This window comes from Nematolebias whitei, chromosome 22, assembly GCF_014905685.2.
Source record: "Nematolebias whitei isolate Nwh7 chromosome 22, NemWhi1, whole genome shotgun sequence".
Classification (NCBI taxonomy): domain Eukaryota; kingdom Metazoa; phylum Chordata; class Actinopteri; order Cyprinodontiformes; family Rivulidae; genus Nematolebias; species Nematolebias whitei.
The window spans coordinates 19055845-19070540 of record NC_056519.1 but is presented as its reverse complement, the minus strand read 5'-3'; the positions used below and the strand labels follow the sequence as shown (position 1 = coordinate 19070540).

The window sequence follows — 14696 nt, the reverse complement described above, 5'->3', positions numbered from 1 at the left end:
ATATGTGTGTACTCCTGTTTTCTCCAACAGACCAAAACATTCAACACTCAATTTGAGTTTAAAGACATTTTAGTTGTGAAATACAATGTTAAGTAACGTTTATGTTTGGAATGTAATTATAATCAGTTCAATAATATACTGAGTTGATTTTTTTTGTCTTGAGGATTTCTACGTTTTTATTCTAAGGTTGAGCGTAAATGAGCTTTGACTTCTTGTTTTTCATTTATTATTTAACCAGGCAAATCCCATTGAGATCACAGATCTGTTTAGCAGGGGACGCCTGGGCCTGCAGGCAGCCTAACATGCATGATTTTGGTCTGAGGAGGTAAAGATAACAGCTGACTCAACATAATTGGAAGTAAAACCATAAATTTGACCTTCGACCTCTGACTTTCACCCGTCAGACTCAGCCGGAACAGGAGCGGCAGCTTTCCTTCCTGTCAAACACTCAACACAAAGACGATTAGTTTATAGAGATTTTATTAAAAACTGTTGCCTGACAGTTTAGAAAGTTAATGTACAATCAAAAAGAAATGCTTCCGACCTTTTTTTGTTTGTTTGTTTTGTTCTAACGGACTGCAGCAAATGATCTTTATTAGAGACAACAGCAGAGAACAAATATGATTTATTCATAAAAACATGATACGGTTTCTAAATCAACACATTTGTTGCTACAAAATGTTGCTGACTCATCAAATTTGTCTTTAAAAAAATGATAAATTGTTGCTTTTGTCTTAAACCGTAAAAGGCACAATGTCTCTAAAAGAAAACTGTCCGCTGAGCTTTTTTATTTTTTTTAAAAAGACATATAGTTCACGTTTTCTTTCCACAGTGTTTACTTCTTCAAAAAAAAAAAAAAATTAATGATTTGGATACTTTTTCTAACAACTCTGACTGAAAATAAGTGGCAACCTGCGCTTTTCTAACAATAAATCTTTATATTTTATAAATATTAGCTCTTGGCTTTAAAAAAAAAAAAAAAAAAAAGTCAACTTTCCTCTTGTGTTCATTACAACCTGTTGATTATTTCTGGTTTGCATAAAAAGGCAAAAATATATTTTTAGCTTTGATTTATCTACAACAGGTGTGAAGTTTCCAGTTGTTTCCAGGTTACTGGTTAGTAAACTGTGATATTGAGCTGGTTGACACTCAAACGTTTAAAAGAAGCATCAGAGCAGATCATCAACGTCCTGTTCCCGTCTTAAAGCTCTGCTTTCACAGTAAAAGCCCAACAAACGCTGCAGCAGAAACCTTGTTGAACAACCTGTGGGTTTTACAGTTGAAACCACATATTTACATACAAAGTATAAAAACACATTTTTTTACTCACCTCCTCACATTAAATCAGACTAAATCAGGGCTATTCAACTGGTGGCCCGGGGGCTAAATCAGGCCACCGCTGAACTCAGTCCGGCCCACTAATGGGTTCACTTTTAAACAAAACTACCGTATTTTTCTTGATTATAAAGCGCACTTAAAATCCTTTAATTTCACTTAATGCGCCTTATAGTCCAAAAAATACGGTAGATTTTAAACCGTCAAACAGACTTACGGTACCTAATGACAATAACTGCTGGATGTCCGGCCCCATAGCTTTTAGCTGTGGCCCCCCTGAGCAATTTAGTTGAATTCCCCTGGACTAAACCTTTCCTGTTTTAGGTCAGTCAGGATTAAAAAAAAAAAGTATTTGTTAAACGAGATTACTTTATTTAAAGACATAAGCTTCCTTTCATTTTTAGTATTTGTCTCTATGTGTCCCTGTGATGGACTGGAGACATGTCCAGGTGTCCCCCGCCTCTTGCACAGTGACTGCTGGATATTGGCACCAGTGACCCCCGCGACCCCCCAAACAAAGAAGCGTGTAAAGATGATGGATGGACTTGTGCTGAACGTTTCTGGTTTCCTTCAACAGGTTTCTAACAACAGTTTGCTGAAAGTTTGTCCCGTTCGGCCTGATAGAACCGAGTCATTTTATAAAACTAAAGTCAGGGCTTTGTGATGGTCACTCTAAATCACTGACCTTGTTGTCCTTAATCTTTGTCACTAATCTGGCAGTAAACTGGGGGGGGTCGTGGTCCGTTTGAAGACACATTTGCGCCCAGGCTTTAACTTCTTGTCTAAGTTGTTGCTTCATTTCCACATCATGCTCTATTCGTGATGTCATCCACTTTGTGACGTACACCTGTCACCCCGCAGCAAAACAGCCCCACAGCATGATGCTGCCACCGCCGTGCTTCACAGTTCGGCTGGTACAAGTAACGACGACCATTACGACCAAACTGTTCTACTTCAGTTTCATCCGACCACAGGACGCCTCCAGACGTTTAAGTCTTTAACTCGGTGTGCATTTAGAAACTGTAATCTGTTTTTTGTGTGTGTTGCTTTTCAAATAATGGCTTCGTCCTCGTTGAGTGGTCTGTCCAGGACTCGTTTAACCCTGGATAAAAACCCAGGTCTTCTGCTTTTCCCTTTACCTTCATGAACCAGAGTTACGATGGTTGACAAATCTCTTCCTGATATCTCGGCTGATTACTTCTGATTTTCCCATGATGCCACTCAAAGGCGCAGTATGTTTGAGGCGTGCCTTTAAACGCATCGACAAGTGCGCCTCTAATCCCCTCATATATGTCAACTAACCTTCCAAAGCCATGACATCGTCTGGGGTTTCCCAAACAAAGACGGTGGTCTTTGAGTTTGTACATTTTTGACTTGGAAGAAAGTTAGGAGCTGCTCTAAAACAGGAAAGTATTTGTCTGATTTATTTTCAGCCAAAATAAAAATGTCTTTCTATCCAGTGTATGTAAACATCTGGTTTCAACTACTTTTAACTGCTTTCACATGAAAACATATTTTAGAACCGTTCCCAGACTTCAAAAACCTCCGAAGATCTCCGAGGGCTTCAAACCTGCTCAGCCATTTGGTCGTACTCACACTCACACACACACACACACACACACATGCACGCACGCTTCTGGACTTGACCTTTGACCCACAGCAGCGACTTGCTTAGCTCTGACCTCAGTCCGTATCAGTGATGTCAGAAGCTTCTGTTGGCTTGAAAATGTCTTTTAGGGCAAAGACAGGTTTTAATAATCCGTCCACCTGGATCCTTCCTGAGCTGGTGACCTCCGACCCCCAGTCGATGGTCGAGCTGTGAACCGAACACGTCGTCACTGTTCAAGAATCATCGCCTCTTGGAATGCTTCGATCCATCTAAAGAGGGAAACAAAAACAACATTAGTTGCTGCTGAAAAAGGAAACATAAACTCTTTACCTGTTTTATATCTTTATTATTTCTTTGAATGGGATCTTTTCTGTAAAAGTCGTTCAGAGGAAACAAACAGTTCCATGTTTAATATCTAACAAAAACGTTACGTTTAGCTGTTTTTGGTCAGTTTCTGTTGGCTGTTGTTCCTTTTTCCTTAATTTATGAATGAGGAAATAAGCTTGAGTCAAAAAACAGTTAAAGGCTCTTTTTTCAGCTGTTTTCCATTTGTTTTGTGCTCCTTTCAGATTCTTTCTGCTAACTAAAACTTTTGTGTGCTTCTTCCAACTTCTTTCTGCTAGTTTCAGCTTTTTTTGCTGTTTCGGCTACTACTTAGCTGTTTTTATACCAATTTAGCTTTTTCAGATAATTCCACAGTTTTTGCACTCATTTAATCTTTTTTCTGCCTAATTCAGTGAAAATGTGCAGTCTTCATTTCCTTCTAGTAATTTAAGCTTCTTCCTGCTTTTTATGCTACCTTTCAGCTGTTTTTTTGCTAATTTCAGTTTTTATCAGATAATTTCCACTTCCTTGTGCTTCTTTAAGCCTAATTGAACAAACACGTTTTTTCTGCTTTCTTCTGCTAATTTAAGCTTGTTCTACATTTCCAGCCAATCTTTTAGCATTTTTTTAAGCTAATTTCAGCTGTTTTCAGATAAATTCAAGTTTTTTGTGGTAACTTCTGATACTTTCAGGTTAATTAACTTCTTTCTGCTAATTATGCTCCTTTCAGCTCTTTATCTGCTAGTTTAAGCTGCTTCTGCTATTTCAGCTACTATTTAGCTGTTTTATGCTAATTTTAGATTTCTCAGCTAATTTCACTTTGTTTTAGCTAATTTCAGCTCTTTCTGCTTCCTTCTGGTAGTTTAAGCTTCTTTCTGCCTTTTCAGCTACTTTTCATCTATTTTATTGCTAAATTCAGCATTTTTAAAGCTAATTTCCTTATTTTTGTGCTCATTTCTGCTTATTTAAACCTAATTCAGGAAATATGTGTTCTTTCTGCTTATTTAGGCTTATTCTTCCATTTCAGCATGTTTATTTTAGCTAATTTCAGCTGTTTTTCAGCAAGTTCTTCTGCAATAAGCAGGAAATGCAATTTCTCTAACGAGGACTAAAGCTCTGAAAACACGTCAACTCTAACACTTGATTAACTGTGTAAATGAGGCGTTTGTGTTTGTAGGAGAAAAAAAGCATCACTTCTCCAGCTAAAAATGGAACTCCCCTCCTCACCTTTCCTGACTTCTATCTCCACTTGAAAGCCAAATCTTGCTACTTTTATTTGCTTTGCTAACAACAGCAAAGTCTGTTTAGCTCAAGCAGCATAAAAAAACTTCCAGCTATGATGTTTTGAACTCAGATTTATAACAACAACCCTGTCATGACCAGTCCGGTACCTCTGTGCGGTGGGGATGTCGTCGGCCTTGAAGATGTAAAACAGCGTGTTTTTGTGGTACAGCTTGAACTGCAGCTTCTGGGCCGGCCCGTTCTTCTCCTCCCTCAGGAAGAACCCGAGCAGCGGCTGGCTCTCCAGCGCTGCGACGTCCTGCTCGGAGAGACAAAGCGACGCGTTCAGAGGGAGCAGCGCAGCGCGGCGTTCCTCGTCAGAGAGCCGAGTGTGAGTACCTCGCTGGCGGCGTACGTGTACAGCACTTTGTTCTTTATGACGAACCACAGCCTCTTCCACTGCTTCTTGTTGCCCTTCGACCTGCACAGGTAGCCGCTCATGGAGGAGTTCTCCGTGTTGGCGGACACCTGGATGAACGACAGCAGAAGAAATGGAACCTCACCGAAGGGTTTAGCATTAACACGCTGAGCTCTTGAGTAATCTGCACCTCCTTCAGAGCAGCGGGAATCTTCTTTTGTTTCCTCGTGAAGGAGAACGCTCCGGATTTGATCGGAGATGTGGACGTGGAGGCGCAGCGGTCGCCTAAAACATAACAAAACTTTATTTAAAAAAAAACACACAGTTTTATCAAAGGTGGAGACTTTATAAAAAAAATTAAAAAAAGATCCAGTCGGAGTTCATCAGGGATGATATTGTCAACAAAAGCTTTACTCCAATCAATCTCCAGACCAACAATTTGATATTTCTTTATTTCGAAGCTGTTAATGAATGTTTTATGTTAAAATCTGGAAGGTGAGCTGATATAAACTGTGAACATGCTTTTGTTAGGTTTTTGAAGATTCTAATAATTATTGTGTGAATGTTTTATGAAGCATTCACACTATTGTGATCCATTTTTCTTCCATCAGCATCTTTCTCGTTCCACAATTTTTGTGCCATTTCAACAAATCATACATCAAAACGTTCAGCTCGTTCAGAAGGGTGCTTCACTTTTGGTATTGGTGCAACTTTAGCTTTTTGAAATATTTTGCCTTTTCTGACATTTTTTCCCCTCATATTAAATGAATTGAGCTCATTTTACATCCTTCAAATCTCTAGATGTGTTCACAACCTTTTACTGCTCCTTTCACATTTTGTTCTGCTTCAGCTTCTTTCAGCTGCCTTGTGCACATTTAAACTTTTTTCAGCTACTTTCAGCTGTTTTGTGAACCTTTTAGATTATTTTTGCTAACTACAACATGTTTTGCTTCTTCTAACTTATTTCTGCTAATGTGAGCGTGTTATGCTCCTTTCAGCATATTTCTGCAAGTTTCAGCATTTTCTACTATTTTACCTACTCTTTAGCTGTTTTATACTAATTTTAGCCTTTTCAGCTAATTCCACATTTGTTGCACTAATTTCAACCTTTTTTCAGCACAGTTCAGCAAAAATGTGCTCTCTCCATTTCCTTCTGGCAATTTATTATTTGTTGTGCTTTTTAGCTGCTACTTTTCAGCTGTTTTTTTTTTAAACTAATTTCAGCTTTTTTCAGATGATTTCCACTTCTTTGTGCTCATTTCTGCTTCTTTAAGCTTAAATGGGCAAACATGTTCTTTCTGCTTTCTTCTGATAATTTAAGCTTGTTCTAGCTTTTCAGCTACCTTGCTAACATTTTAGCTAATTTCAGCTGTTTTCAGATAAATTCAAGTTTTTCGTGGTAACTTTTGCTACTTTGCGCTTCTGCTAATTTTAGGTTGTTATGCTCCGTTCAGCTTTTTTCTGCTAGTTTGAGTTTTTTCTGCTATCTCAGATAAAATTTAGCTGTTTATGCTAATTTTAGCTTTTTTAGCTAAATCCACATTTTTTTAAGCTCATTTCAGCTTTTTCCACTTCCTTCTGGTAGTTTAAGCTTCTTTCTACCTTTTCAGCTACTTCTCAGCTATTTATTTAGCTAATTTCAGATTTTTTTTAACTACATTCTATTTTTTTTTGCTCATTTCTGCTTATTTAAACCAAATTCAGCAAATATGTGTTCTTCCTGCTTTCTTCTGCTAATTGAGGCTTGTTCTTCATTTTCAGCTGTATTTCAGCACGTTTTTAACAAGTAACAACTTGTTAGAGTTTTGGACACCAATGTAGGCTTGTATTGCAGAAGTAGTTGCTCTTTATGGGTGGAATCATTTAGTTTTCAAACGAGAGCTCCAACTTGTTGCAGACGACGGGAACAACTCACTGTTCTCCTGCAGCTTGATGAAGCAGTGGTCACACACGCGAGCCGGCTGGTTCTTCAAGTACTCCAGGTAGTACTTATTGGCCGAGCAGGCCTGGCACACCACCTGCACGAAGGGACACGTTACTGCGATGAGAACGGGGTTATCTGGACCTCGTGCAGAGGGCGCGGCGACGGCTCAGACCTTCCCACAGGCGCGGCAGTGATGCCTCCTCCACGTCAGCGTGAACTCGCAGGTACAGATCATACACATGGTGGCCCTCAGGTCTGGGATCCAGATGGGAGCTTTGGAACCTAAAGGAGCCCCGCTGTCAACAACTCCCTCCGCCTGAGCGAACGAACACACAGCGGCGTCAAAATCGATCTATAACACACACGCAGGTTTACAGCCGTACCTCTTCCTGACTTCGACTGGATATAAAGGTGATTTTCTTCTTGGTGTAATCCTCGATGGCCCTGCCGATGGCCTCCAACCACTCGTCTCGCTCTTTAGCTGAGCTGCAAGCACAAAGCCCACATGAGAAGTCACGGCGGTGGCGAACCTTTGAAACCAAACTGATCACCAAGCTCTGACCTGGCAGAGAGGATGAAGGAGCGTTCGACGCTTTCAATGTTCAGCTCGTTCTGATAGGCCTCCTGACTCGGCTTGCTCACCTGGAAAACAAACAAAACATCAGCTAAAGGCGTCAGTCCTCTATAAAGCTACTGTACACTGATAAGAAACTGAAAGAAAAGTTATGTTTCTAACCTTCATTCCAGCCAGAGAGAGGACACTGTTGAGTTTATACTGGCCGGACTGGACTGGAGTGGTGTACATGAGAGCATCATTAAACTGGGCAAAGAAGCAGAAAGAAAAAGTTTTAGTAAACACATTTAAAATATATGTTATTAGTAAACCCTTTCAAGTTGTCTTTTTGTGGCTTCAGATTGTTCCTCCCAGCTACAAACAAACATTTCTCTGCAGCAACAAGTTAGATTTTAGAGGCGATATTTTTTTCTAAATAAAATACTTAAATGCACTATTTTATGCAACCAAACCCTTTTATTTTGACGGGCTAATCTTAACAGTGCTTACCGTATTTTCTGGCGCATAAGCCAGTTTTTGCATAGAGTTGTCAGTCCTGCGACTTATACGCCGAAGCGACTTATATACTTTTTCCATATTCATAACGCAAGTTTTGACTGATGCTTTAAATTTCAAAGAACTGCAAGAGCGAGTCCTCCCGTGCCTGATCATTTCACTCAGCTGGTGCAGGTGGAGGAACGATGGAGAGCTCGCGGCTCCGGCCGTGATGGATGGATGGCACCGCCCAGGCAAAAGGAAGCAGGCGAAATTAAGTTGTTTTGACCATTAAATAAACGCATAACAAATATGACTTATATGCCGAAGCGATTAAAAACGTATTTTCCACTTTATAAGTCGCACTTTTTTTGCACAATTTACATGCCCTGCAACTTATAGACTGAAGCAACATATTTATGGATTGTTTCCATATTTATAAACCAATTTTTGGCTGAGATATGGCTGTTTTCATTCATTCTGACTGAAATTCTTTAAGCAGTACCACTTTCAGCCACTTGATGGCAGCAGAATAGCAGTAACTGTATGGCATGCTGTTATATCATGTAATAGGTAAATGTGGCTATAATGACAAATTCAAAAAAGTTCAAGACAAAAACAACTGGACTTTATTTACTATACTTTATTAATTTTTTTCTTGAACTTTTTTTAGTTTACCATGTCCTGGATGACTGAGAATCTTCACCAGCTTTTAATGACACAATCAGCTTGCCGTACTCTCCCCAGCTTGGTTCTGCTTGCTGCTTGGACCAACCGTCAATCCAGCTGCACCGCCCCGGCGAAATGCAGCTAATTTGACCATTAAAGTGAATTTATTAAGCAAACGTTAGACTGAGACACACCTTTGCTATAATTTCGAGCAAACAAATAATTGTTTAGGTGCTTTTCTTGTTAAATTTCGATTAAACGATTAAACTCCTCCTTTTTTCCTCCCTGTCTGCGCGCTCTCGGGAGCACCTCAGCAGTGAAACTATTTTTAAAATGCAGCTGATTTGACCATTAAAGTTCAATTTTTAAGCAAAAGTTAGACTGAGACTCACCTTCGCTATAATTTCGAGCAAACAAACAATTATTTTTAAGTGTTAATCTTGTTAAATTCTTGTTAAAGTCCTCCCGTGCACGCTCCTGCGTCCGCCATTTGGCAGCCCATTGATTTTTGGCACACCGGCCCACATTTCCAGGATGTCAGCGATGACACATAATAGATGCGACGTATACGGCAAAGTAACTTATTTATGGATTTTTCCACTTTATTAGACAAATATGGACTGATGCGACTTATAGGGTGGTGCGACGTGTAGGGTGGAAAATACGGTATGTGTTTTTCCCTCTTCATGATGCTTTTTTGGACCGATGCAACTTAAACTCCAGAGCGCCTTATACGCCAGAAACTACGGTAATTTAAGACATGAGGAATAATAACAATACAAAACCCTCTTAATGTCTTGTTTCTGAGCACGTTTTCTGTTGTCCCCTGCTTTAATCATGTTTATGAGCGTAAACACAAACTCGTGCTCGTCTGTTCTGAAAGCCCCGTGTGTAAAAACTGAACAGAGTCTGTAGGATTTTTTGCACTTGAGAAGTTGTCGCTCACCAGAAAAAACATGCGCGGCTGCATGACCTTCCTGGACAGCTTCATCAGAGTCCCCTCCTTCAGAAACACCTGCACACAGGAACATGTTTCACCTGGTCTTGTGCTAGAAGGTACAACTGATCCAAAAGTACTTTTAGTGCACGTACCCTGCCTGGCTGAACGATCTCATGTTGGCCGTTCAGGCCGTACTGAATCTGCATCAGCTTCTGGAAGTTATCCTGAAAAACAGGATTCGACGGATCAGGATCTGCAGCTGCAACAAGAAGCCACTAAATAAAACCGTCTTACCCCTTGTTTCATAATGTCATTAGCATGGTTGGCGACTTCCTTCACTATGAAGAGCGCGGCTGCATGGAGAGAAAAACAAACGAGCATCAGAGCTTGGTTCTGTCCAGCCAAAACCTGAAGACACTGAGCACTGGTCTCCATCTGACCCTGCGTGTCTTTATAATCCTCCGAGTCTTCTGGGAGGTTCTTCAGATAATCTGTGGAAGAACACACATGTTGAAATATTTCACTTTCAACATAAAGCCCGCTGTATATATCTGCTTCTTGTCCCGAGTCGCTTCAGTCACTCCTGCCTGCGGTAAAACCAGATCATGACGACCGAGTGTCCACGTGTTTCAAAGAAACTCCGCTTTTAATTGTCTGAATGCTGAGTCAGCGTACTTTCTGCTACTTTTGCTATTCGTGAGTCAAAACGTTCGGCTTGATTAGGAACAGTGCGCGAAGATTTCCAGTATTTGTGACTTTTGAACTTTTTTAAATTCATTCAATTTGTTTGTATTTTATTTGATTTTTTTCTTTGAATTCTACTTGAGCAAACTTGATCTATGTTTGTCTTTTTAGAATATGGCTATAATCTAGATGATTCAACCTTTTAGCAAGCTTTGCTAATTACAGTTTTTAGACAAGGTTTTACAATAATTACCTTTGCTGCTGTCCCAGCCCTGCTCCACGGACAGATTCAGGAAGTCCTTTGTCCCTCAAACCATCAGACTGTTCAACTCCTCCCATACAGTAAAAATAGAGCCTTGTAAATCTGCAGTACTCCAGATACACATGTATGTATGTTTATATGTACATATGCAAGTGTATATACAAATGTATGTGTATGCTTAGATGTGTATGTATACATATATATTGGTTAATCATGAATGTAGTACTTCCTACCACCTTGTGCATGTGCATATTCTTTTTCCAAATTTGTGTACTCTGCATCTTTTTTTGACAATTTCATATGTATTGTTTTATTTATAATTAGAAAATGCTACTGAATGCCTCAAATTTTCCCCTGGGACTAATAAAGTATCTATTTATCTTTTAGCTAGAGTTTTGCTCATTTTAGTTTGTAGCTGCTGTTTAGTTTACTTTTAGCTTTTAGCTACTGCTTTGTTACTTTAGCCAGAGCTTTTAGCTATAATTTTGCTTAGCTACATTTTTGCTAATGCTTTGAGGAGCTATTTTCTTAATTTCAGCTTTGAGTTACTTTTTCCTAATTTCAGTTTGTTGAGACTTCAGTTCAGTTTCAGCAAAAATGCTCATTTTTCTAGTTCAGTTTTAGTTATTTTTTAAATTCAACCCATTTTTGTTTGTTTACTTTTTCCCTCAACATGTCTTGTTTTACTTCTCTTGACTACTAATCTTATTTTTTCCAGGATGAAATAATAAAAGTCCTTGAACCGTATTAGGACTTAAGAATTTAACATTTTTGTCATTTCTAAACTTACGGTGTTTTCACACTACATAAACAATCACATTTTCTTAAGCTTTAATCCCTTGTATATGTTTAAATATTATATTTATCTTCTGTATTATTGTATTTTAATGAAATTTAATTTTACTCAGAAGACAATCATTTTCAGAATAAAATCACAGTTTTGTTATAAAAATGTCATTTGTTTAGGACTAAAGTGCAAACTAAAAGGTGAAATTAAAGACTAAAATAAAGAAAACAGAAATATGTTTGATGTTTGTCAAAATATAATAATCTTCACCTTCAATCACATAAGAGAAAACTGCAAAGAATAATTTACTAAATGGAGAAATAAATGCCAAACGTCACAATCCAGATTGAATCTGCTGTCACGCAGACTGTCCACTTGGGGGCAGCCTAATTAAACCTGACGTCCCACCAAGTTTTTAAACCTGACGTCCCACCAAGTTTTATTCTCAGGCTGCCAATAAATCGGTGCCATGATTTAATAAACCTCTGACCCGCTGCGTGCAGATGGACAGAGCAGAGGGAGGAGGTACCTGTGAGCAGCAGCTGGTACTGAGGGATCCTCTGCACCGGTTTCAGCAGGTAGTGCTTCAGAGCCAGGCTCGCACATCGAGGACTCGTCTGAGACAAAACAAACGCACACACGTTTTCTGATGGCTGGAGAGAACGCTGCAGAACCTTATGGTGCAGTATACGCATAATACAACAAAACAAACTGAAATGAACCTCAAATTCTTTGACGACGACTGCAAACCCAGGGTTTTTCCTGCACTGCTCGTCCAACAGAGCCACGTTGTTGTCAAACTGGCGGATGTAGGTGGAGTACATCTTCAGGTAAGGACCTTTCTGGACAAATATGTCCGACAGTCTCTGGTGCTCGCTCCTGGAAACAGACGGACAACTTCCCTCAGCCAAAGCGGGCTCTAAGTTTATACAGAAATGATAACAGCGGCTCCTCTCTGATCCATCACCTCAGAATCTGGTTGTAAAGTGTCAAATTTAGACCAAGTGATGATGAGGAAATCCCATAGGCTCAGATTTTATACCTAAAGTGAATGATTCAATGACTTATGAAACGATATTCTTTCACGGTTTGCTGTGCTGAACTTTACCGGTCTTGAGCAAACAAAAAGAACAAACATACGCAGATATTTCAGAGTAGGATGGGATCTTGCAAATGTCTGACATCAGTTTTTATGACTTTGAGGCTGTTCAAGGTTCATAAACTAATAAAAGTCACAGGAGCTTGTGAGCATACCAGTGTGCCACCCTCTCCTCCAGCTCCCTCAGCAGGTCCTTGTTGAGCTGATACAGCTGAGGCAGGTAGTACAGGATCTGACTGAGGGTCCGCTCATCCACCACCGGCTTCCCGTTCTGACGGGTTGCCTTGGCAACAGCATCCCGAAAGTCCTGCAGAGACACGTGGCGTTAAACCAGAAACACATTTCCAGGGCGGGCTGGCACAAAACATAACGAACTGTGCTGCAGCTGGACAGGAACACCGGGTTATCATCTCATGAACTAACCTCACATCCCACGTGCAAGCTTTTCATGACTCAGCACTTTGACTTTACACTGAGCACACACACACGTGGAAGGAAGCAGGGGGAGCATGCAGCACACTGACTGATTCACCACGAATACGAAATATCTGCAGCCTCAAACGATTCGATTTGGACATCAAGCCCATAAAAACAGGAACTAGCGACAATATGGATAAATTAAAGTTACTACAGAAAAACTGACAGTAAATTCATTTCTAAAACTCACACGAACAATGGCGACAAACTGACCAGAAACTGTCCAGAAAAAAGGAAATATGCCAGTTGGATGCTTTTCCACAAGGAAACAGAAACCCACCTGCACACATTCAACATAATGTCACACACATACAAGTTATTATTCTAGGTGTGTGTGTGAACAGGTCATATCTGAGGAAGCGGCTGCTCTGAAGCTAGAAAAATGTGATCTGACCCACTTTTCTTGGACAGGACCCCACACCTCGCCCTCCCACTGTCAGCCACAGCTTTAACCCTGTCGTAGTTTGGACCCTTGGGCCTGACTATCTGAACACCCTCCACCACCTCACCTGTTTCTTTTCCTGTGGACACGCCCACTACAGGGAATATCCTTCAAGTAAACATGAACAAAGCCTTCCCTGTCTCCTAACCCTCAAAACAGCCCAACTGATGGAAAGGAAATGAGCTAAACTCTCGAGTGAAAACAACAACTATTATAATGTCGAAAAGAAAAGGAAGAGAAGATGTGCGGCTGCATTAACGAGAAACACGTTTGACAACATGATCAGACAAATAAATTCAAATCCATCCATCTTTCAAAAACGGTCTCTATGGCTGTCGACTAAATGCTGTTAAATAAGATGTTTGCTTCCAGATGGTAGCAGCGATCACCGGTGGCCAATGTCTTCAAGTACAAATACATGTACTGTTATGACTCTAGTTCTTAATTATACTGTAATTTTAGCAAGAAACTGATATTGACAGGTCAAAACTTTACAATTGGACTTAGAAAAAACTCAAGATTGGCACATCATAAAAAATGTAACTTTTTTTTTTTAATCTAAGTGTGTGAAATTGACAGTACTGATGAGTGACATAATAATAATAAAAACATTGTATGAGGAGCTCTGATGCTGTTTGACAGTTTGCTGATGTAGTTAGACAACCCGTCTCTGAGTGACCAAACACTGCAGTAAAAATACACTAAAATGATTAACCACACAGCTAACGAGGCCAGAATTTGTGCCGCCATCTTGGTAGGTTCTACATGGTGGCTTTATGTACAGCTAACATGGCAGCAGATTATAAATATACGAGGTAAAAACAAAACTTAGCAAAGAAACCCAGTAAAGTCCATGCTCAATAATCCAGGTATACAATCCAACAATTTTCAGTCAGGTCATCTGGACAGTTTCTTTTTTTTTTTGGTACTGAAACGTTTCACCTTCCATCCAGACGGCTTCATCAGTCAAGGAAACACACAACACAAAACGGATTCTTCCCCCAACAGCTTACTCCAAAGTGGACTGAAAATTGTTGGATTGTATACCTGGATTATTGAGCATAGACTTTGTTGGTTTTGAACCATTTTGACATGACTGTCGACGAGGGAGAGGGCCGGCACCGGAGGAAGTGGCGTGCCAAAGCCACCATCTTAGCACCAACATAACTGGTGTGTTCCACTTTGGCATAAGCGGTTGGGGGAAGAATCAGTTTTGTGTTGTGTTTCCTTGACTGATGAAGCCTTCTGGATGGAAGGTGAAACGTTTCAGCACAAAAAAAAAAAAAAAACTGCCCAGATGAACTGACTGAAAATTGTTGTAAAGAAACTCAGTGTTTTTCCATTCTAATTATAGAAACTTTAACCTCAAACACTGTAGTATTACAGCATTTTTATTGTATTTTTGTAAATACTAGTCTAATATACTATATTACAGTACCACTGGTTGATACTATCCA

The 14696-nt window shown here is 39.8% G+C and overlaps 1 protein-coding gene across 1 annotated transcript in view; it reads right to left on the bottom strand.

Annotated features, from left to right (window-relative positions):
• Nucleotides 1-3057: 3057 nt before the first annotated feature.
• The window catches only part of fgd6 (FYVE, RhoGEF and PH domain containing 6), a 28423-nt gene continuing 16784 nt past the window's right edge, over nucleotides 3058-14696 (bottom strand). The window contains exons 6-21 of the mRNA XM_037696076.1: nucleotides 12476-12627; nucleotides 11944-12100; nucleotides 11751-11838; nucleotides 9929-9979; nucleotides 9783-9841; nucleotides 9641-9712; nucleotides 9495-9563; nucleotides 7568-7651; nucleotides 7394-7473; nucleotides 7215-7317; nucleotides 7004-7147; nucleotides 6823-6925; nucleotides 5098-5192; nucleotides 4889-5017; nucleotides 4660-4808; nucleotides 3058-3213 (exon numbers count right to left, since the gene is read on the bottom strand). Coding sequence (XP_037552004.1) covers nucleotides 3171-3213; nucleotides 4660-4808; nucleotides 4889-5017; nucleotides 5098-5192; nucleotides 6823-6925; nucleotides 7004-7147; nucleotides 7215-7317; nucleotides 7394-7473; nucleotides 7568-7651; nucleotides 9495-9563; nucleotides 9641-9712; nucleotides 9783-9841; nucleotides 9929-9979; nucleotides 11751-11838; nucleotides 11944-12100; nucleotides 12476-12627 — 1578 coding nt within the window. The 3' untranslated portion in view covers nucleotides 3058-3170. The remainder of the gene's footprint in view (nucleotides 3214-4659; nucleotides 4809-4888; nucleotides 5018-5097; nucleotides 5193-6822; nucleotides 6926-7003; nucleotides 7148-7214; nucleotides 7318-7393; nucleotides 7474-7567; nucleotides 7652-9494; nucleotides 9564-9640; nucleotides 9713-9782; nucleotides 9842-9928; nucleotides 9980-11750; nucleotides 11839-11943; nucleotides 12101-12475; nucleotides 12628-14696) is intronic.